The sequence below is a fragment of the Theobroma umbraticum genome, unplaced genomic scaffold (assembly GCF_002168275.2).
Source record: "Theobroma umbraticum cultivar Fairchild unplaced genomic scaffold, ASM216827v3 scaffold_51.0, whole genome shotgun sequence".
NCBI classification, from domain to species: Eukaryota; Viridiplantae; Streptophyta; class Magnoliopsida; order Malvales; family Malvaceae; genus Theobroma; species Theobroma umbraticum.
The window spans coordinates 3,064,605-3,086,008 of NW_018397260.1; the positions used below are offsets into that span (position 1 = coordinate 3,064,605).

Here is a 21,404-nt window from a genome sequence, read left to right on the forward strand (position 1 = left end):
TTTAAGAAGAGTTAATGTTGATTTCTCTCATGGTTATGTGCAGGATATGTGATGAGTAAGGTGAAATTGAGTTATGATAACACAAATATGGTGAAGGTGTCACTTGTACATGATGTGGTAATTTAAAGATAACTTAAGTTGCAAAAGTCTAATTGACTTGATTTCTGATTCATTGAAAAGTTTAGAGAATGGGCTATAACTTTCAAGTGTACTTTTCGCCTACTTTAAAACAAATCAAGGTGAAAATCATGTCTGAAAATGATAGATAGATTCAAACTGCACATAAGGCAGCCAGGTGACTGAGGCCGCGACGCTGAGTCACTCAAGGCTGTAGAGCTGAAAAGCCCACCATTGCAGTGTTGGAAGCTTGTGGCTGCGATGCTAGGCAAGATGGGTGCATCATACAATTGGTTGAGAGCATGGCGTCGCAGTATCAAAAAAGTAGCATCGCGACACTACCAAAACTTGTCATGGCGTCGCAGCACCACCCTGATATCCATAATTAAACTTGATGGAAAATTGGAAAAGTAAGGCACCCTTATACATATTCAAGAGCCTTTTTGAGAGCATTTAGAGGGAAAGATAGCAGTAGCTTTTCTGGAGAATTGAAACTACGAATCAATTAAGAATTCAATAATAATTAAGAGAGTTTTGAGATTCACTAAGATTTAATAGTAGTTTCTTTCTCTCCTTTTGCGTTATTCTTATTTTCTTGTTTTAAATTCATGACTAAATTTCTTTGGAGAGTGTTTTATTTAGATATTATGCACTAATTTGTTTATCTAAGATTATGTTGGATTTCAACATGTAATCTGAATACTGGTTTTTTGTGTTATTTATCATGAATGGATATCATTTTACTTATTTAAATATGTTCTTAATGTCATTAATTGCTTGGCCAATAATTAATTAATTTATGAATCTAATTAAAACTCAACAGAGAGATTTAGGTTGGACTAAGATTTTAATAATGTATGTACATGTCATTTAGGTAATCTATTCGCTATTTGGGTAGACATACACTAATTGACATACATAATCAAATTAGGACACTTGCTTAATGAACTTAATTTAATTGATTCCTATAAGCATATAGTGAACTGATTAAGTTAGGTATTTATACAAGCATTTTGATAGAGACTTGTCCATAGCTTTGAATTCTAGGTTAGTAAAATTACCCAGAAAAAATAAATAATAGGAAAATTTAGTATCAAATGAAATGTTGAATGAACCCATGATCTTAAGTTTTTAATCTATTGCTTTTCTCATTATATTTAGTTTTTGTTGGTTAATTTCTTGTTTATTTGTTTGAATTTTATCTTTGACTAGTTTTTTTATAATTGTTGGTTAACTTAAATAAGACGAATTTATTATATAATTTTAGTACTTACTGAAACTTTAAAAACAAATCATTGTAGGAACGATAATCGGGACTTACTAGTTTTATTACTTATTCGATACATATACTTGCGTGTATAAAATTGATAACAAGTTTTTGTCAACGTTGTAGGGGATTTTATTTTCTTTGTTAGTTACTAATATTAAAATTTTACATATTAGTCTTAATTTAAGTTTTATTTCTTCGTTTTACAAGTATGTTCAGTCGTTGTATGAGAATAGCAAACAACTTGAAGATTTTTCCGTGTGATTTAAAAATTAGAGAATATTTCACAGACTTCAACAAGAAAATCAACAAGGTGTTTCTTCAATAAATGTAATGGTTGATCAATACGGTGAATAGCAAATCCAAGAACACATAGTAGTTGACAATTGTTGCTTAATGGATTGTATTGTTACTTTTGTACAACGAATGCCATCAAGCATTTGAAGGCTAGCTATTCAAGCAAAATATTTTGAGACCAAGCCAACTATCATCACTACGATTCAAACTTTAGTTCAGTTTGGGGGCCTTCTAAATGATGATCTTAATGGCCATATATCAAACTTTTTGAAAATTTATGACACGTTCAACCACAATGGTATCACAGATGATGTAATTCATTTTAGGCTTTTTCCTTTCTCATTCTGGGATAAAGTTAAAGCATGTTGAATGTGTTCTTTATTGGCCCAATAACGACATGGGATGATCTTGCTCAAAAGTTTCTTGCTAAGTTCTTTCTTTTGGCTAAGACAGCAAAAATGAAGAATGATATTACATTATTCACGCCACAATATTCATAATCGTTGTACGAAGCTTGGGAAAGATACAAAAAATTATTTTTGCGTTGTCCTCATCATGGTCTTCCAAAGAGGCCTTAGGTGTAAATTTTCTATAGTGGGTTGAATGGGTATACTTGTTTGATTATTGTCTATATTACTTGTTTAATACATATATTTACGTGTGCAAATCGACAACATAAGACCATGTTGCAAATTAGTGATAACCTCCTTTTAATCTGAACATTTGCATTTTTCACAAATGAAAGTGTTCCTCTATTTCCAAAAAAACCAACAAGTAGTCACAAATACTGTAGCCCATCATGCACCATTATTCTCTTTATTAGACATAATTAATTATGATAAAAACTAATTGGCTTTAGATAAATTAAAGAAGGAATAAGTCACACCTGATGGTATAAGACGTCGCTAAGTTGCACTTGCCTTTAAGCAATCTTTGAGAACATGAATGATAGATTCAGCTACTAAACCACATTGGGGGCACAGTGGCTCATTGGACAAATGTCTTCTGAATCTTTTCTTATTGGCCAACAATCGATTATGAAGACATTGTAACAAAAACATCCGTATTCTCTCAGGACAGTCTCAACTCCAAGCTACTTGCCATTTCCCTGAACTAGGCACTAGATTTAAATCTGAATTCTTTCGCATAAACTCATATGCAGATGCGATTGTGAATAGATTGGAAGAAGATAGAGCCTAGTATGGTTGATTTGAGGTGGTGCCTTGTTGCGGTGCGATATTTTCTAAAACAATGTTAACTCTTCAGAAAGAAGATACAAAGATAAACTATTAAAATCCCATTCATCATCAGACATCACAAAATTATTGACTTGGAAATGGTCTTCAAAAATAAAACCTTTTGTTTTGGTAGCTTCCATTAATGGTCACTCACTTACCCATGTATCCATCTAGAATCGAACTATGAGACTATTACCAATAGCCCAATGAGCATTTTTCCTGAATGTTTCCCACAAACGTGCAATCAAAGTCCAAAAGTGTGATGAGCCGGAGCATTGTAACCTATCAAGACGTGCAAAAACTCCATAATTATATTTTGCCTTCACCAATCTCACCCACAAAGCTTCGGGTTTCGAGACTATTTGCCAACACATTTTTAAAAGAAATGCCTTGTTCATTATCGTTAATTGTCTAATTCCTAAACCTCCCTCATCTTTGGGCCTACAAATTTCATTCCATCGCATAAGATGAATTTTCTTTGAATGGCCATCACCTACCCAAAGGCATCGACGACAAAGTGCTTCAATTCTCTTACACACGTCAATTGGGATGGCTATAGTTTGCATGGTGTATTAAGGAATTTTAGATAGTATAAACTTAACTAATGTAAATCTTCCAACAAAGGACAAGGCAGATGCTTTCCAAGAAAATAATCGACTTTTGACTTTTTCTTTTAACTGTTTGAACATATGTCAACCTTTATGTCCACTGAATAATGGCATTCCTAGATACTTACTCATATTATCTATATATGTAAAGTCAGAGCTCACAATGAGTCTTTGAATCAATCCCTGATCCACATTCTTTGAACAGTAGAATGAAGATTTTTCTGCATTCACTTTTTCATTCGAGCACATACATAAATCCTCTAATATTAGGAGGTGGATGCCTTTGCAAATAAAATTAAGCCATATACCTATAAAGAAAAGATAGGTAAGTGGAGGTTTTTGTCTATTAAGCTTGATGGGTTTCCACAGACCTTAAGCTATAGCATTTTTAATTCCATGAGATAACCTTTTCATACACAATACAAAAAGGTATGGAGAGAGAGGGTTTCCTTGTTGAACCCCTTAGAAGGCTTGAAGTTATTGGATCTTGTCCCATTCCATAAAATTTGAGAATTACTGCTACTCTAGCTATGAACAATAATATTGATTAAACACTCAAGTATATTTTCATCTATAAGAGTGTCATGAATAAATTTTTAACGAAGTCTATCGTAAGCCTTTTCAAGATCTATCTTAATCATCATCCACCCCGATCTGCCTTGCTTCGTTTTGAAAGAGTGCATAATTTCTTATGCAACAATAATATTCTTAACAATATGTGTTCCAAGTATGGAGCTTGATTGTGTTTCCTCAATTAGTTGGCTTATAAATGGTTTCAAATGATTAGTAATGACCTTCATGAGAATTTTAAACATAACAAGCAACAAACTAATCGACCTATATTGAGAGATAATTTCCAAGGATTTAGATTTGGGAATCAAAGTAATAATGGATTTACAATACTCGTCACCTATCTCTGCCCCATCAAAAACAGCACACATATAGTTGGTGATATCTGTGCCTATTATATTCCATTGCGATTGGAAAAACAAAGCACGGAATCTATCAATTCCTGGATAAATTTATTAATTGTATTTACTAGTTGTTTTTCTTTGTTTTCCTTGAATGAATATATTTAAAAAGAATTATATTCTAATTGGGTAAAAATGATAAGTTACATTCTGGAATTGAAATTTTGACAAAAAACATTAGATTTTAAATTGAATATTTAACCTACTTTTCTTTTTGAAATGTTATTATTGCTAGTATTACATGCAAGTAAAACTAAAAATAATGAGACCCAGATTCTCATTAGTGGAAAAAGTAAAAGGATCCTATTTTCTATGTACTTTATACAATATTAGTTAATTTTCATGTAATTTTGACAATTGAGTGAGTATCGATTAACTTAAGCTTAATCACCTATTACATATTATATATATTATTTGTTAATATAGATATAGATAAACACAAATTTTATAAAAAAAATTAATCTTATAAATTGACTAGGACTAATATGATTAATATATAATACATAATAATGTTTTGAGGTGGTTGGATTTACTCTAAATTGTCCATACAAATGATATTTTTATTATAAAACAACAAACTAATATTTTTATTATAAAATAATAAAAATATTTATATTGATTTTAAATATTTTAGATGTAATAAAAGGCCAGTACTCTCATTGTACCAAAAAAAGAAAATATTTAGCAAAACTTGAGCAAAAAAGTCTAAATCCAATCCGACTTGTAACGGGCCAAGCAAGTGGGTCAGATCTGCCAACTTGGAGGAATACTCCAGCTTGTGACATCTCTATACGATCACCGTACATCTCGCATCATGGACATTTCTACTATCTAACCGCTGGAAACGAATGATGCACCGTAATTTGGTGTAAGCATTCTCATACAAAGGAACTCTAACGCCTGCAGCAAATAGGGCAACATAATAAATATAACTCAAAATCAATGCGTCACTTAATTACATCCCATCATCCATGGTGGACGGATGTACTTGATGCATGCATGCGTTGCATGCACATGCCTCCATCACCATCCCATCCCATCCCATCCCATCATCCCATGGTATTAAAAAAAAAAAAAAACATACAGACAAGTGAAGAGAAAGAATAGCATTTGACTTGATTTCACACAAAAGGTAAAGACGGGGAAGGAATGAAAGTAGAAAAAAAAAATATTCAACCCGATCGAATACAATTTTGACGTCCGCAAGGACAACACAAACACTCTCTTTCTTTCTCTCTCTAAAAACATTTCTCTCTTTCTTTCTTTCTCCCTCTCGGCTTTCTCTCTCTGGATACAGCGAAGAAGAACAGGGCACATACTGAGACAAGGAAAAAATATTAAGTGGAATAAAAAAAAAATAAAGTTAAGAAAAGAAGAAAGAAGCAGAAGATTTGATTGAAGAGAAGAGCAAAGAGCCAAAAGAAGTTTTTTTTTTTCTTTTTCCTTCTGTGGTGAAGTGGGATACAAAGATATTTCATTGCTTCAGTTCATTGAAGCAAGAAATAAAAGAATTTGAAGAGAAAGAGAGTTAAAGAAATTTGGGCTTTTTTGGGTATGTTTTAATTGAAATCAAAGCTTTGGAGATTTGGGAGACTCTCTTTTATTTCCTTCTCTTGTTTCTCTCTTGACTGTAACTGTGGGAATTTTTTTAACTCTGGTAAGTCTTCTTAAAGTCGTCTTAGCTTTGACCCTTTTGCTATTTTCTTGTTTACTTTAATACCCATTTGCTGGTTTACTCATTCAAAGTTTTGGATCGTTGATTTGTGCAGTTTAGGGCTCGATCGAGATGGGTTTAGTTGTTTTTTTTAGTGTTTCTTTGGTTGAGCATTAGTTTTTGTTTTTGTATAGTAAAGTTGCAATTTTTGGGCATTTTGGTGGTTAAAAATTTGAGTTTGGGAAGTTGATTTTGGTGAGTTTTCTTTAATTTTAACTAAAATTTTGTTGGTTTTGACGAGCTTTTTGAGTTCTTGAGATTTGCTTTTTGCTTTAAGATTTGACTGGAGTCTGATTTTATGGTTATTGGGATTTTAGAGTTGGGTTCTTTGGTGAAAGATTTTTATTCTTTTTGTGCTAATTGTTATTAATATTATTTTGGAATGATTTTTGTTGCAGTGGATCTGAAAATTCTTGCTCTATTTTATAAGGATTCATGCGAAAGCCATTCGAGTGTTGCTTGTCTTGGGGAGACGGTGCAATTTTAGAATGCTCAGAATCAGAGGTCCTTCCTGGGCTTTGGTTTTCTTTGGTTTTGGCCTCTGGTATTGTAGAACAGAAAGCTATATGCTCAGGCGCAGAACTTTCCCCGTCTTATTTCTGCTCAATGAGGAGTATGAAGCTGATTGCAGCCAAGTCAGGGATAAACTGCTGATTGCCTTGGGCTCTACCACTGTCTTTCTGTGTTTTGTCTCTTAATTGTCGTTTATTTAATTGAATTCATGTTGTTTTAGATAGTTGTTGCAGTTTTGTGAGTGAGTGTTAGATAGTGATTCTTGAAACATGGTACCATCTGGGCCTCCTACTCCTATAGGTGGTGCGCAGTCTGTTCCGCCTTCTATTCTGCGGTCAAATTCAGGGACGTTAGGAGCCCAAGGTGGTGGTCTGGCTTCTCAAACTGGATTCACTTCGTTAGTGTCGCCCCGTGCTCAGTTTAATAATATGAATATGCTTGGAAATGTGCCCAATGTGTCTTCCCTTCTAAATCAGTCTTTTGGAAATGGGGGTCCAAACCCTCAGCTGTCTGGTCCTGGAAGTAGCCAGCGTGGAGGCATGGACTCTGGGGCCGAATCTGATCCACTTTCAAATGTAGGCAATGGGATGGGGTTTAATGCTCCCTCATCATCCTTTGTGCCATCAAACATGGCAAACCCTGGTTCATCTGGTCAAGTTCAGGGTCAGCAATTTTCAAACCTTTCTGGTAACCATATGCTATCAGATCAACAGCAGTCCCAACAACTCGAGTCGCAACATTTCCAACATGGTCAACAAGCAATGCAACAGTTCTCTACCCCTCACAACACCCACCAAGGGCAGCAGCAACAACAGTTTCAATCTATTAGAGGGGGGTTGCCTGGTGTTGGGGCTGTCAAATTGGAGCCACAAGTGACTAATGATCAGCATGGCCAGCAGCAACCACAACAGCCACAGCAGTTGCAATCGCTGAGGAATCTTGCTCCAGTGAAACCGGAACCACAACAAATTCCAAATATGAGAACTTTGGCACAGGTAAAAATGGAACCCCAACATTCGGATCAGTCATTGTTTTTGCATCAACAACAGCAGCAGCAGCAACAGCAACAGCAACAGCAGCAGCAGCAGCAGCAGCAGTTCCTCCACATGTCACGGCAGCCCTCTCAAGCTGCTGCTGCCCAAATTAATCTTTTGCACCAACAAAGACTCTTGCAGTTACAACAACACCAACAACACCAGCAACAGCAACTTTTGAAAGCAATGCCTCAGCAGAGATCACAATTACCGCAGCAGTTTCAACCGCAGAATTTGTCATTGAGAACTCCTGTGAAACCAGTGTATGAGCTTGGGATGTGTGCCAGGCGTTTGACACATTACATGTATCAGCAACAACATAGACCTGAAGTAAGATCTCCATGGAGTGAGGAATCTACTTTCCATGTGTATTCAGTAGCTTGGTGGATGTAACATGCCAGTTTTTCTTGTAGGACAACAATATTGAATTTTGGAGAAAATTTGTTGCTGAGTACTTTGCTCCAAATGCCAAAAAGAAGTGGTGTGTTTCTATGTATGGAAGTGGCCGCCAAACTACAGGTGTTTTCCCTCAGGTCTGTTTCTGAGAAAACTTGCTGAAACTTCCAACCCTGAACCTCATTCAAGTGGCCTCTTATGTAATTGGATGAGGTCAATTTTCTTTGGAACTTTACATCTTTGATAGTTTGCTGTGTCCCCCGTTAAATTTATAGATGAAATTTGTCCTCACGGTCTTTGTGCCCTGCAGATGTCTCCTGTATTGTTTTTTGTTTGTGTTTTTGTGTTTTTAATAGCAAACTATTAATGCAAAGGATGATTAAACTGCTGTAAAAATGTTTACAGGATGTATGGCACTGTGAAATATGCAATCGCAAGCCAGGCCGTGGTTTTGGTATGTCCTTTTTGTTTTTGTTTTTGTTGTGGTTCCTCTTTCTTTTGGGTTATCTTATATTAGCATGATTAATATGTATTATTTCTTCTTTGGGTGTTAAGAAAGTACTTATGTTATTTTAGCTTGAATTTGTATGTATTGGTTTCTTGTAGCTAATTTATTTATCACTTGTATATCTGATATTTATACTGTGCTTTTAGAGGCGACTGTCGAGGTTCTCCCTAGGCTTTTCAAAATTAAATACGAAAGTGGTACTATGGAAGAACTTCTTTATGTTGATATGCCCCGTGAGTATCATAATTCATCCGGTCAAATTGTCCTGGACTATGCAAAAGCAATACAAGAAAGTGTTTTTGATCAACTCCGTGTTGTTCGTGATGGTCAGCTTCGGATAGTTTTCTCACCAGATCTGAAGGTTACAAATTGGAGTAATGACTTTTATCAACTTCAAACTTTTTGAGGCCTTATTAACTTTGTTTTTTGCTCTTTAATTCTTTTCATCAGATATGTTCTTGGGAATTTTGTGCTCGGCGTCATGAAGAACTTATCCCTAGAAGATTGTTGATACCTCAGGTTGTCGTCATAAAATTTTGCTCTATAGCTTGAGAAATGTCACATATATGCTATTGACTTATGTGCATAGGATGCCATAACTGTATGAAACCTACAGAACCAGGTTGATTGAGTTTTATGCAATCTTGTATTCCTTGTTTTATTGCATATGATTGCTTCTTTTGTATTGAGTTGTATGAGGTGAAACTCTTCGTAGCAGCTGCTTCATCATTTTTGTCCTTGTAAAGATAATTGAATTTTATGGTGGTCAAAACTCAAAAACTGTTATGACGTTATCACTTTCAATTTTTTTTTTAAATCTTATGCTGTTATTTTAGGCTTACACTTGCCCTAGGAACTATAATTGCCATCTTAGGATATGATGAAGAAAAGGAGATCCATCTACTTTTACTGTATATTTTTATGCTGATTCTGTGAGATTATTATCTCAAGAAGTTGGGATGTCTTTCTATTTTCTGATTGGCTGCTTGAAATTTTCCTGTTGCACCATTCTTGTAATTTTGAAATATTACATGAATCATGATGCTGGATTTTCGTATTTTTCCCCTCATTTTCTCTAAAATTAGGAGTAAATCCTTTTGAAGTATTAAGCATATAATTAGATGTGATGATGTGAAATACCTTTGTGTTAATTACATATTGGGGAAAATTCTCTGGCATTTTGTATTGGTTGATATAAGGTTGTTTTGGGATTTTAAAAATGGCCTGACAAACATTGTTTTGCATTTATAAGTTAAATACACGTCTACATCAACATGAGTGGTTTTTTGGGTTGGATTTGGAAAATTTTTCAGTGCTTTTCATTTGCATTTTGTTATTAGATGAGCCTTTTTACTAGTTTGTGGGCTAGTGTATTTCCCAAGGAATGAAATTCCTTTGAATATTGGATTTTTCATTGTAGAATCTTTCCTGTTTGTTATGTTGTATTCTTTGGATTGTAAGAGTTTGATTGTTGCTTGTCTGGTATTGGTTGTATTTGACTGTAGTAATTTGTGTTGCACAGGTTAGTCAGCTTGGGGTCGCAGCTCAAAAGTATCAAGCAGCAACTCAAAATGCATCATCAAATTTATCTGCTCCAGAGTTGCAGAATAACTGTAACTTGTATGTCCTTATGATTGTGCCTCTTTCTGATTGAATGGAGTATTTTTTCCCTTTTGTTTTGGTTTTTTGATTGACCTCTCCTTCCTCCTTTTTACTCTTCTACGGTATGTATGCTATCCATGTTCCTCTTGCACATGACCTAGGTGTATGTTTTCTGTCATTCACTTGCACCAGTGTGTTGATGTTGCCAATTATGTTAATTTGAAACCTCTTTCTTTTGGGTAAAACACCTTTTTTCTTTTCCCAGTTTCTCATTTGTATTTATAATACACATCCTGTTTTGCAAATATATAAAGATTGAGACCTGTTTTTTTCCTGTGCAAGTTTCCAAGCTTGACTAACAGCACGGGGTTGGTTGTCAATTACTCTTCCTTGAGGACATACTCTAGATGTTCTTTATTAGATGATCTGCAGTGAAGGTGGTGCAGAGGAATATTTTATTTGTGTCTGTGTGTTGTTACTTTGTTGTTTGGATAATTGAGAATTTTATAGTTATGACTAGATATTGTTTGTTATATATATGTCTTTCATGGTATGTAGGGATGCTTGGTACTGGTGCATCACTTCATAGGTTGCAACCTACCTTGCCCTTGAGGGCATAGTGTGATGATAAATTACATCAAATAAAAAATGTTGGGTGTGTTGTGAGCAAGAATATACGATTTAGGGTTTAATTCGATGAGAGAAGATAGTCATAGATGATGCTTGAATTAGTGTGGAAATGATTGAGCCTTAATGGCTGAAACTAAAGCAAAATGATAATGCCTGTCTGCTAGCCCTGAGTTGTGGAAAGTATCGGTGAAAAGTAAACCAGGGGTAGGGTTGGAAAATGTTTTGTTTTGTTGTCGAATTGGTTTGTGTCTGCTGATTAGGATATTCTTGGGTTCAAGGGAAGGCTCATTGTAAATCTGAAATTGTGCTGGAAAGTAAAGATAGAAATAATGCCTATATTTTCAGAGGCTTCACTCACCAATGTTTTTAAAGGCTTTGTACCCGGTGTAACAGCTTTAGTTCTGCTTCACACAATCCGAAAGAAAGGATAAAAGCTGGTCATAATGTTGCACACTTGTTCTTTATTAATTGAATGAAGTTGTATACAAATTTGTAGAGTTCCTGTAACCTCATTCCTGTAACTGGCCATTGAGAATAGGACATTACCAAACTTGACTTAAACAACTCCTGAATGGAAAATGAAATCAAATAACATGGCAAAAACAAAAATAATGCTCTTAATTCAAAATCTGCAACTTCTAGTGGACCTTAAAAGGACCAGAATAATGATGCTTGGAATCGAAAAAACACAAGATAAAATGAAAGCAAATACCTTCTTTCATAAAGATCATTTAGATATGACTTCCTAATATCAATTTTAGCTTAAATAAGGCCCTAAATCAGTTCAACATCAAATAAAGGCCATAATTCCATAGTATCTTTGAGTTTAGTTTCTTGTTTATTCTTGACATCACTATTGTCTCTTTCATAGGTCTTAGGTTTGTACTATAGTCTCTTTACAGTAATGTTAGATGCTCCATTCTGATAGATTCTGGTTATGAATCTTGGACACAAACACTCATGCACACTCTCCGGCAATGGATATAAAATCAACTTGTAGTAGATTCTTCTGTTCCTTTTTTCTTTTTATTTAGATAATAATATCTATATGTGTGACCTCTACTGCTTGTATGGATTCCTAATGAGCTATTAATAAACTTTAGGTTTGTAGCATCAGCTCGGCAATTGGCAAAAGCCTTGGAAGTGCCATTGGTAAATGATTTGGGTTATACAAAGAGATATGTTCGTTGTCTTCAGGTAATGTCTTGCATCCGCTTATAATAAATTTGTGTAGGAGGTTGAGTGCTGTGAATTGGAGAGATGTATTGTTATATTATGGATTTTTTTTGCAAGATAATTTTCCTCCTCTACATTGTTTATGTTTCTTATAAATCTGATTATTATTTCTTGCTGCTTTCATTTCTAATTTGAATTTTGAATTGGTACATTGTATTTTTCTGCTACATTTTGTTAATGAGAAAATTTGTGCAGTCATTGAATGAGTTCCTGTAACTGCTGGATAAAGGCTCAACAAAATCTGCATAGAGATTTTGTTGATATCAGTTCTAGAAAATGCTTCTAGTTTTTCTTTGGGGCGAAAAAACTGAATCAGAGATCAAACTCATCATCGACTAAGCCTTTGATTGTTAATTTCCATGATATTCTGAAGTTCTTGTGGATCCATGTTGATGTACTTGCATCATTGAAGTGTTCTAGCAGTTGCATTTTATGAGGACTAAGACCAGTATTGTATTATTAAAATGTACTTTAAGAGTAAAATGTTTGTTATCGTGGTATGATGATTGGAAAAACTTAAATGAGAAAATGAGTTTGACATTTGTAGTTCCTTTTTGAAGAACTATGCTATTGAAATGTATACAGCCTCCTAATGCACTATTTCTTTTTTTGTTTGTTGTGGTTTTTAACAGATATCTGAAGTTGTTAATAGTATGAAGGACTTGATTGATTACAGTAGAGAAACGAGGACTGGACCCATGGGTAAGTTTGGACAAGGTTTCCCTTGCTAAATTCATTTATTTTTATTTTTATTTTCTCTTTGGCAGTTTCTTGTTTTAAATATATTTTTTATAAATGCTTGAAAGTACTGATCCGGGCATCCTGCAATGGCTGTTGTGAATGTCTAATACCCTTCATTTTGTATTGGTTTACCTTTAAACTAGTTTCCAACCGGAGAAGCTGGTTGATAGCTGTAGATGTGATAGCCCTTTGATATCATGTGGTCATGTGATATTGTTCTGATTTTTAATTTTGGACAGCTAAGGGTTCTCTCAGTTTTTAATGCCCAATGTTTTCATTTAGCTATGCCATTGAATTATTGTATTGAATGATGTAACTTCCGATTTGTTTATATTTCACCTTTTTGCAGATAGTGTGAGAAATTATTTTTCTTTTTTAGATTAGTTAGAATATTACCTTTTCGGTAATTTGTCTTCTTCTAGCTGTAGGTCATTAAAACTTAACCCTTGACCTTTGGGTATTTTTGGTTTGCTGCTTTGTTTTTTTTTGGTTTACTGACTTAGCTCCAAACAAAAAAGCATGGGAATCTGAAAATAATTTTCCTGGGTTTTCCATTCACCTAGCCCGGATTCTTATGTTGGTAATGATACAACAGTCTCATCCGATGCGAGATTGTATTGTCATTGCTTGTTATCTTTATAATACTTCCTATTTATGTCAGATGATGGTTAATTGTGCTTGCTGAAGGTCACAAGCAGTTGGAAGGAAATTGAGTGCTCTTTGGTTCAATCAATCTATGGTTACACAAATAATTTTGTAGTAATATGAATGTAAGGAGGGATTTAGAGAGCAAGAAGAAAGATGTTCATGTCTCGGCGAAGCCTAGAATAATTGGTACTGCAAAGTATGAGATGAAGAATAAAGAAAGCTGTAATTGAACTTTGAGGGGACATGGGGTCAAAAATTCAGACTAAGTGAGAATAGATAAGTAAGAGGCACTGAAGTCTTTATTCTTATTTTTTTTATTGAAATAGGTACTTAGGTAAAAAATTTGATGTTTGAACATCTAGTGTTCTGGTAATTTTAGCAAATACAGAAATGATTGTTCCCGAAACACACATAGTGCTTTTGATCTTTCAAAGAACAGCTGATTATGTATCACTATTGGGAATCAAGGCATTTTGCTTCTGGCATGCTACCCAACAAGGGAATTGATTTAAGCACCACTATCTTCACTCTCCCCGTACCTCTTAGAAAAGCTCCAGTTCTGCTTTAGATTGTCCTTCTCATCAGCAGCTTATCTAGCTTGACATGAACTTAAGTTTGTTAGACTCGCTCCATCTGATGCAAACTACCCTGCTTCCAGGGTAGCGATCAAGGGGCTTTCTTTATTTCCCATATGATTGCAAACTAATGATTAAAGTGTATATAGAAATAAGAATGGTATGCATGTGTAGCTTCAGATTCAATTGTTCTCATGTTGGGCTCAACAAATATGTGAGCAGGCTTGTTAGCTCATTTCTTTTGTTTTTCTTCAGAGAGTTTGGCTAAGTTTCCACGACGAACAAGTACTTCATCTGGTTTTAATGCTCAAGCTCAACAGTCTGAGGAACAGCTACAACAGCAACAGCAACAGCATCAGCAGACACCGCAACAGCAGACGAAGGCTCAGAGCTCCAATAGTGACCAAAGTTCTGCCCAGGCCTCTGGGATGCAGCTTGCTGCTAACAATGGTGTGGCTAATGTAAATAGCTCTCTTAATGCAGCATCTGCATCAACATCTGCTGGCACCATTGTTGGGCTTCTACACCAGAATTCAATGAACTCCAGGCAGCAGAATTCTATGAATAATGCAAGCAGTCCCTATGGTGGAAATTCTGTTCAGATTTCTTCCCCTGGCTCCTCTAGTACAATACCACAAGCACAAGCAAATCCTTCTCCATTTCAGTCACCAACACCTTCCTCATCTAATAATCCTCCTCAAGCTCCTCATGGTGCTTTGGCAGCTACTAGTCACATGAGTTCTGCCAATTCTCCTGTGAATATGCCCATGCAGCAGCCAGCTCTTTCTGGTGAGGCTGACCCAAGTGAATCGCAAAGCTCTGTTCAGAAAATCATTCATGAAATAATGTCTGGCCAACTTAATGGCACAGGTGGTATGGTTGGTGCTGGCGCTCTAGGCAATGATGTGAAGAGTGTAAATGGAATGATGCCAACAAGTAACAATACAGTTCTTAATGGTGGAAATGGTTTGGTGGGGAATGGAAGTGTCAACAATAATTCAGGTATTGTTGGTGGCGGTTTTGGTACAATGGGTGGTGGGCTTGGCCAATCTGCGATGGTCAATGGAATCAGAGCTGCAATGGGTAATAACCCTGTCATGAATGGAAGGGTAGGCATGACAACGATGGCTAGGGACCAAGGTATGAATCACCAACAGGATTTGGGGAGCCAGTTACTTAGTGGGCTAGGAGCGGTTAACGGTTTTAATAATCTTCAATTTGATTGGAAACCTTCCCCATGAAAGGAGGTCCATCAGCTGATGGTTATTGGATTATAGCAGGCAGCTGCTTATGCAGCATGAGAATGGCAGAAATGCCTGTGGCCCTGGGCAGATCATGGTACACTATATGATAGATGAAGGGCTAGCGTCCCACTGTGTACTAATTTCAGAAAAGTGAAACATATAGCATAGTGTTTTATCAATGAAATGTTAAAAAGCATCTTTTAAGTTGCTCCATTTCCGACTAATTTGTTTACCCTGATTATTTGCGGTTTAATGCCTACCCCTTTGCCAGAGGAAAGATGTGTAGTCCCTGTTGTTTCGTGGGGGGCGGGGGCCCATCCAATTCGTAAGCCATACTACACTCTACGCCTGAGTGAGCCTGCCATAAATTGTTTGTGAATGGTGCTTGCTGCACTCAGCATCTGGTAATTAAGGTAAAGCCTGGATCTCAACTCCTAATTTTTGCCTTCTCCTCCTCTTTCTTCAATCCATCAGCTTTGCACTTGAAATTGTTTGGTTTTGTTGTAAAATCAATGTTTTGGGAACTTAAAATCTACCATAAAACAAATTATATTATTCTGAAATTTATTCAATGTTTGCCTTCTTTTTTTTTTCTTAAGAGAATTTTTTAAATTCAAAATAATAATGGGGATAATTTTATTATTAATAAAAGGGTGATTGTCATATTTGAAAAATAAGGATGGGTATTTCGTAATTTCCTCTATAAACCATCATTTACAAATCCCAAAAAAGCATCTCTCAAGGAAATTTTTATAATTAAAATAGTTTCTGTATTCATGTATTTTGTTTAATTTAATATTTACATTTAAAATCAAAATAATTTAGCGTTTTGATTTTTAAAATTATTTCAATTTAATCTCTTTTTCTAACAATATCTAATTTTATTGTTAAAGAAGATGACATGCGTGGCACCAACATGATAACGTGCCACCAGCATGATAACTAAATTGAACAACATTAAAGATGTAGAGAGATTAAATTAAAAAAAAATATTTGAAAAATATAACTATTTAAGTAGATGATAAATATACTTATTAATAAGTTAAATATTTAACTGTAAAAGATTTATATATATAAATATTTTTTTGTTTGATTATTTAATTTTAAATTTTGTATATTAATTTATTTTTTTAAAAAAATTAAAATTAAATTCTTTTTCTATAAAAAAGTTTTGAAAAAAATTTCATATTTAAAGTCAAATTTAGATGAATAACTTACATTATGTTGGAATAAAATAAAATAAAAAGATTAAATAAATTTATTTTTTATTTATCATAGTATAAAAATTTAAAATTTATTTGATTTAGTTTTTAACTCGAGTTTAAGTCAAATTAGCAAACTAGGTTGATCCAAAATTTTTTTTCTTATATTTATGTCATCATGTCGATGCCACTGGTATTCTATGTCATTATGTTGGTGTCACGTCATCAAAAATATATCACATCAGTGTCATGTCAACGTTGATATTATCCCTTTTAATGGATAAATTAAATTCTGTTAAGAGAAGGGACTAAATTGAAATAATTTTTAAAATTAAGAGATTAAATTATTTTGATTTTGAGTACCGTGACTAAATTAAACAAAATACATGAATACAGTGACTTAATAAATATTTTAATTAATTTTTTATTAATCTAGTACAAAATGTTAAAAAAAAAAATAGCCTTTTTGCCAAACCATGGTGTATTTGGCTAGCATGCTAAAACTTGCCTATTTAGAACAAAATGTAATACCAATTAGGCAAGTATGTGATTGTAGAAAACATAAAAAAAAATTATCATAATATTTAAAAAAATTTAAATAAATTCTTATTCTTTTAATTTAAGTCTTCATAGTTTTATTTCAAGTTAAATCAATTTTTATCTTTTTATTTTAAGTTAAACAAACTTTTGTTACTAATGGTTGACATAATGACATTTCTATATCAAGTGGCTGATATTATATGTTGCTATGTAATAATTAAAATGTAACTTGTCATTTTACGTCAATATAACGCTAACATGACACTAAACTTTCTTGAATAGTGGAGTAACTTTTTCGAGTATTATGTCAAAATTTATCTAATTACAAGGTGATAGGTGCCTTTTGAATTTTGGCATAATATTCAAAAAAATCTTTAAACTATTTAAGAAATTTTAAACAAGCCTTTATACTTTTGTTGTATTCAATCAAAATTTTGTACTTTTATTTTAAGCTAAATAAACTCTTGTATTTTTATTTTGAGTGAAACAAGCTCTTATAACTAATAATTGATTTATTTATAATATTATTTATCATTTTATATTACGTGACGTTGATGTGGTATGCTAATATATTATAATTGATGATGAAATGATATGTTGACATATCATAAATAATGATGATGTAAAATGCTACTTTGGTTTGATAATCCTTACACATCAATATTATGTCAGTGTTATGTGGATATAAAATGATAAGTGACATTTTAATTAATGATAATTAGTCAATCATTAATTATAAAAGCTTATTTGACTCAAAATAAAAATATAAAAGTTTGATTAAATAAAATAAAAGAATAATGACTTATTTGAATATTTTTAAATTGTTTAGGACTTATTTGAACATTATACCTTGAATTTTTTTCATTAGACTTAGTGACCAATAAAAAATTACAAAGTTTTATCAAATAAATTTATTATAAACTTTTAAAAGTCAAATTGTGTATTATTATATGGAAGTGATAACATAATTTAGATTGATCATATAAATATCACATGTAATTAAATTAATTACCAAAAATAATTAGCTTTTGACCCATTAAAATATGTCATTTGGCAAATCGAGATAAAGGCACATGATTCGATCAATTAAACTTTTAAAAAAATCATGATTATATCAATTAAAATTTACTTATAAATCATCATACTATTTGTAATTAAATTAAAATAAAATTTATAAAAAAATCTCTCATCTTTTGAATCATTTTATAAAATTTAAAGTTAAACCACTGGTTTAAAATGAAGTGTGTTTCAGATTGCAATAAAGATAAGAATTCCTATAATACCTGCACTGCTCTTTACCCTCGTGGGGAAACACAGGAACCTCCATTAATCCTTATTTAAAGGCAAGGCCAGTTAGGAGTCAAAAATCCTTTTTGCTTCTTATTCCATTTCAAACTGGGAGTAGGAAATGTGGCCTTGAATTACAAAGAATACAAGAATTTTCAGAGATAAATTTGTGTACAGTGATTATTGATTATGAGGTGCAGGTTGAATCTTTCCTAAATTTGCTGGCAATTGACTTGTAAAACGCACACCAAATTTTGTTCATAATTGACTTTAAAAGTTTGCAGGTTCGACAGCCACCAGGGCTTATTAACGGTGCGCCACAAAGTTTACAAACCCAGTCTATACATAATGTAAAATCATAATACGCCATGTCTAGTTGGCTGAATCAATAGCAAAGCTACGAAGCAGCATCGTCTCTAATGTGAGACCAGGCCCAAAGCCGAGGAGAATCCCCCACTCCAACCCTTCACCTGTGGTACCTTTGCCTTCCTCCATCTCCTTTTTCCTCATTTCATCTAGAACAAATAGCACGCTTGAACTCCACATGTTTCCATATTCACTCAGAACTTGATAGCTCGCCTTAAGCTTGTCTCTTTCCAAGCCAAGATTATCTTCAACTCCTTTGAGAACAGCTGGGCCACCAGGATGGACTGCGCAAAAGAATGAGGAAATTGTAAGAAATTCTCCTTATCATAAGTCTAATTTAAAAATGATATTCATTATAATTTTAATTATTTTTAGTTAAATTTTAGCATGATTTGACAACAATGCCTGTTAAATCATTTTAGACGAATTAAATAGTTTCGATTTTCTTTATTCCGCCATCCAAATAAAAGTTTCAAAATTAAATCTCGATTTCTTTATCTCGCTGTCAAGCTTTTTAACACCATCGAGGTCTATCTTGCCATCCAACTCGCTCTCACCATCTCAAAGAGTAGAGATAACATCGAGATATGTGTTTTGGTTTCTTGGGTTTATTTATTGATATTCATAGAACCCAAAAGTTGATGGGTAAATTATATAAGTTTTGGCAACTTAAACCTGGTTGCGAGTAGTGAAATCAATTAGTTATTAGGGTTGTGGTTATGGTTTCTTAGCTAATTGCGTTGTGTGATTGGTTATCCTAAAAATGCAATGTTCATTTTTGATTAGTATCTTGGCATTAAGAATGCAGCTGAGAAAGTGTATCATGACGCGCACCATGGTCTTTGCAATTACCACTTAGGAAAAAATATAAAAAACAAGTTCAAGCGTGAAGATGTTGTTGCTTTTTTCAGCCTAGCAACCAATTGCTATAAAGTCATCGATTTCAACAATCATATGAATAAGCTGAAATAGCTTTGCAAGGGTGCTTACAACCACCTTATGATATTATGCCTTGAGAGATGGGCACGTGCATAGTCACCGATAAGGCGCTACAAACTCATGACATCCAACATTACGGAGTGTATTAACTTGTGTTTGAGATAGGCAAGAAAAATGCCAATAACCATCTTGATAGAGTGCATTAAAAGCATGTTCCAGCGTTAGTTCCATGACCAAATGAATTTGAACATGCCCTTTAGCCTTTGGCTACTAATCTGTTGAACACACGGTTCAATGAAGCATGTCCCCTTTCTACCTAAGCAATCGAATGAGTGGAGTTCCAAGTTATAGGCAAGACTAAGGATAGAGTCGTCAACTTGTCCACCAAAACATGTTCAAGTGGTGAGTTCTAGACTGATCTACTCCCCTACAAGCATGCCATGGTTGCAATAAGGTACAAATATCCATGTTTTCTTATTTTCTTTGTAATGAATTGAAATTTTAAATAGTTCCTCAATTGTGATTTCATTGTCTTCATAGTAAGTGCAAACGTGCAATCATTAGATTTTGCTTGGACTATTACAGGACTTGGTCTTAGGTGGAGGGTTATACTATTCCCATTCACTCGATTGGGCATCCTAGTGAGTGGGAAATCCCCCTTAATGTTCAAAAAATTATCGTTTTGTTACCTACTTGGTTAGGTCAAGTAGAAAAGCCTATGAGGAAAAGGATTCAATTCGCTAGGGAAGGTAGTCGACGATGGACATGTTCACAATCCAAGAGTTAAGTTATAATAGATAAAATTGCCCAACACCATTTGTAGCTCCATCGATAAATTCAACATTATCTTTTACTCAGCTGACGGGTCAATGATGATAATGACTGAAAGCATGTTCAATTTGAAGGCAACCTGGGAACACACGAAACAACAATCCAATGTGAATGACAAACTCTAAGAATGTATGGGGTGTTGTGGCTGAAGACAGTGACACTCAGCTAGTAGTGGTCTATTGTATCCACACTGTCTTTAAGTTTAGCCTTGAACATTACTTTTTCAATTGGGTTTAGCCTGGTTTGGAGATGATATTATGATGTTTGACAACTTCCTTGTCAAGGTATAAGCCTCAAAATAGTATTGTGGGATCATTAAATGCATAGGAGATGTTTATAATTCTTTTTATCATTGTAATCAAGAAAATAAAATCAGAAGAGCTTTCATAGGGCAAAAATTATTCAATGTTTATTTATGCCTAATTATATGATTGTAGTAAAATCATTGTTGGAATATATAATTTAATCCTAAGTACAAATTTTTTTTGCATAAGGTTTCATCCAATTTATTTTGTTTTGGCAATCAAAGTTTAATCCGAATGTATTTTCTTGTGAGATATTTTATTTAATTTAATGATACATATAAGGGTAAATTTAAAAAGTCAAATGTAATGCAATGCAGGAAGTGTGATGTTGTTGAATATAATGCAATGTTGCATGTGGGGGCACACAATGCCTAATATGGGGTCACGTAATTCAATTCAGGATGTGATTGCATACAATGCCTATTAAGGCCTTAAAACCAATCATTGTATTTAGTAAATATTACTGTAGATAACAACTAGTCATGCAATACTTAAAATGAAGCGCGCTATGCGAATGTATGGAGTCACACAATGCATAATATCTAGAAACACAATGCTTTAATAATGACGTTCAAGATTGCGTTAATCGATTAAA

General features: G+C 33.9%; 1 protein-coding gene, 1 non-coding gene and 1 pseudogene across 3 annotated transcripts; 1 reads left to right on the forward strand and 2 right to left on the reverse strand.

The window, feature by feature from the left end:
* Positions 1-5,538, reverse strand: part of LOC110416436 (casein kinase 1-like protein 2) — an 8,358-nt pseudogene extending 2,820 nt beyond the window's left edge.
* On the reverse strand, positions 2,137-2,243 carry LOC149527174 (small nucleolar RNA R71). The gene has a single exon (XR_016351281.1). It is a non-coding gene; the product is annotated as a small nucleolar RNA R71 (small nucleolar RNA).
* Positions 5,539-5,665: 127 nt separating the features above from the next.
* SEU (SEUSS transcriptional co-regulator) lies at positions 5,666-15,556 on the forward strand. Of its 2 annotated transcripts, none has more exons than XM_021428110.2 (10): positions 5,666-6,155; positions 6,611-8,089; positions 8,173-8,292; positions 8,561-8,609; positions 8,810-9,024; positions 9,114-9,182; positions 10,186-10,283; positions 11,999-12,092; positions 12,764-12,833; positions 14,351-15,556. In XM_021428110.2, exons 2-10 carry the CDS (start codon positions 6,995-6,997, stop codon positions 15,334-15,336), a joined length of 2,796 nt encoding a protein of 931 aa, XP_021283785.1. In that variant the 5' UTR covers positions 5,666-6,155; positions 6,611-6,994; the 3' UTR covers positions 15,337-15,556. The 2 variants fall into 2 exon arrangements, with proteins under 2 accessions (XP_021283785.1, XP_021283786.1); XM_021428111.2 differs by having other exon boundaries at positions 6,643-8,089.
* Positions 15,557-21,404: the final 5,848 nt, after the last annotated feature.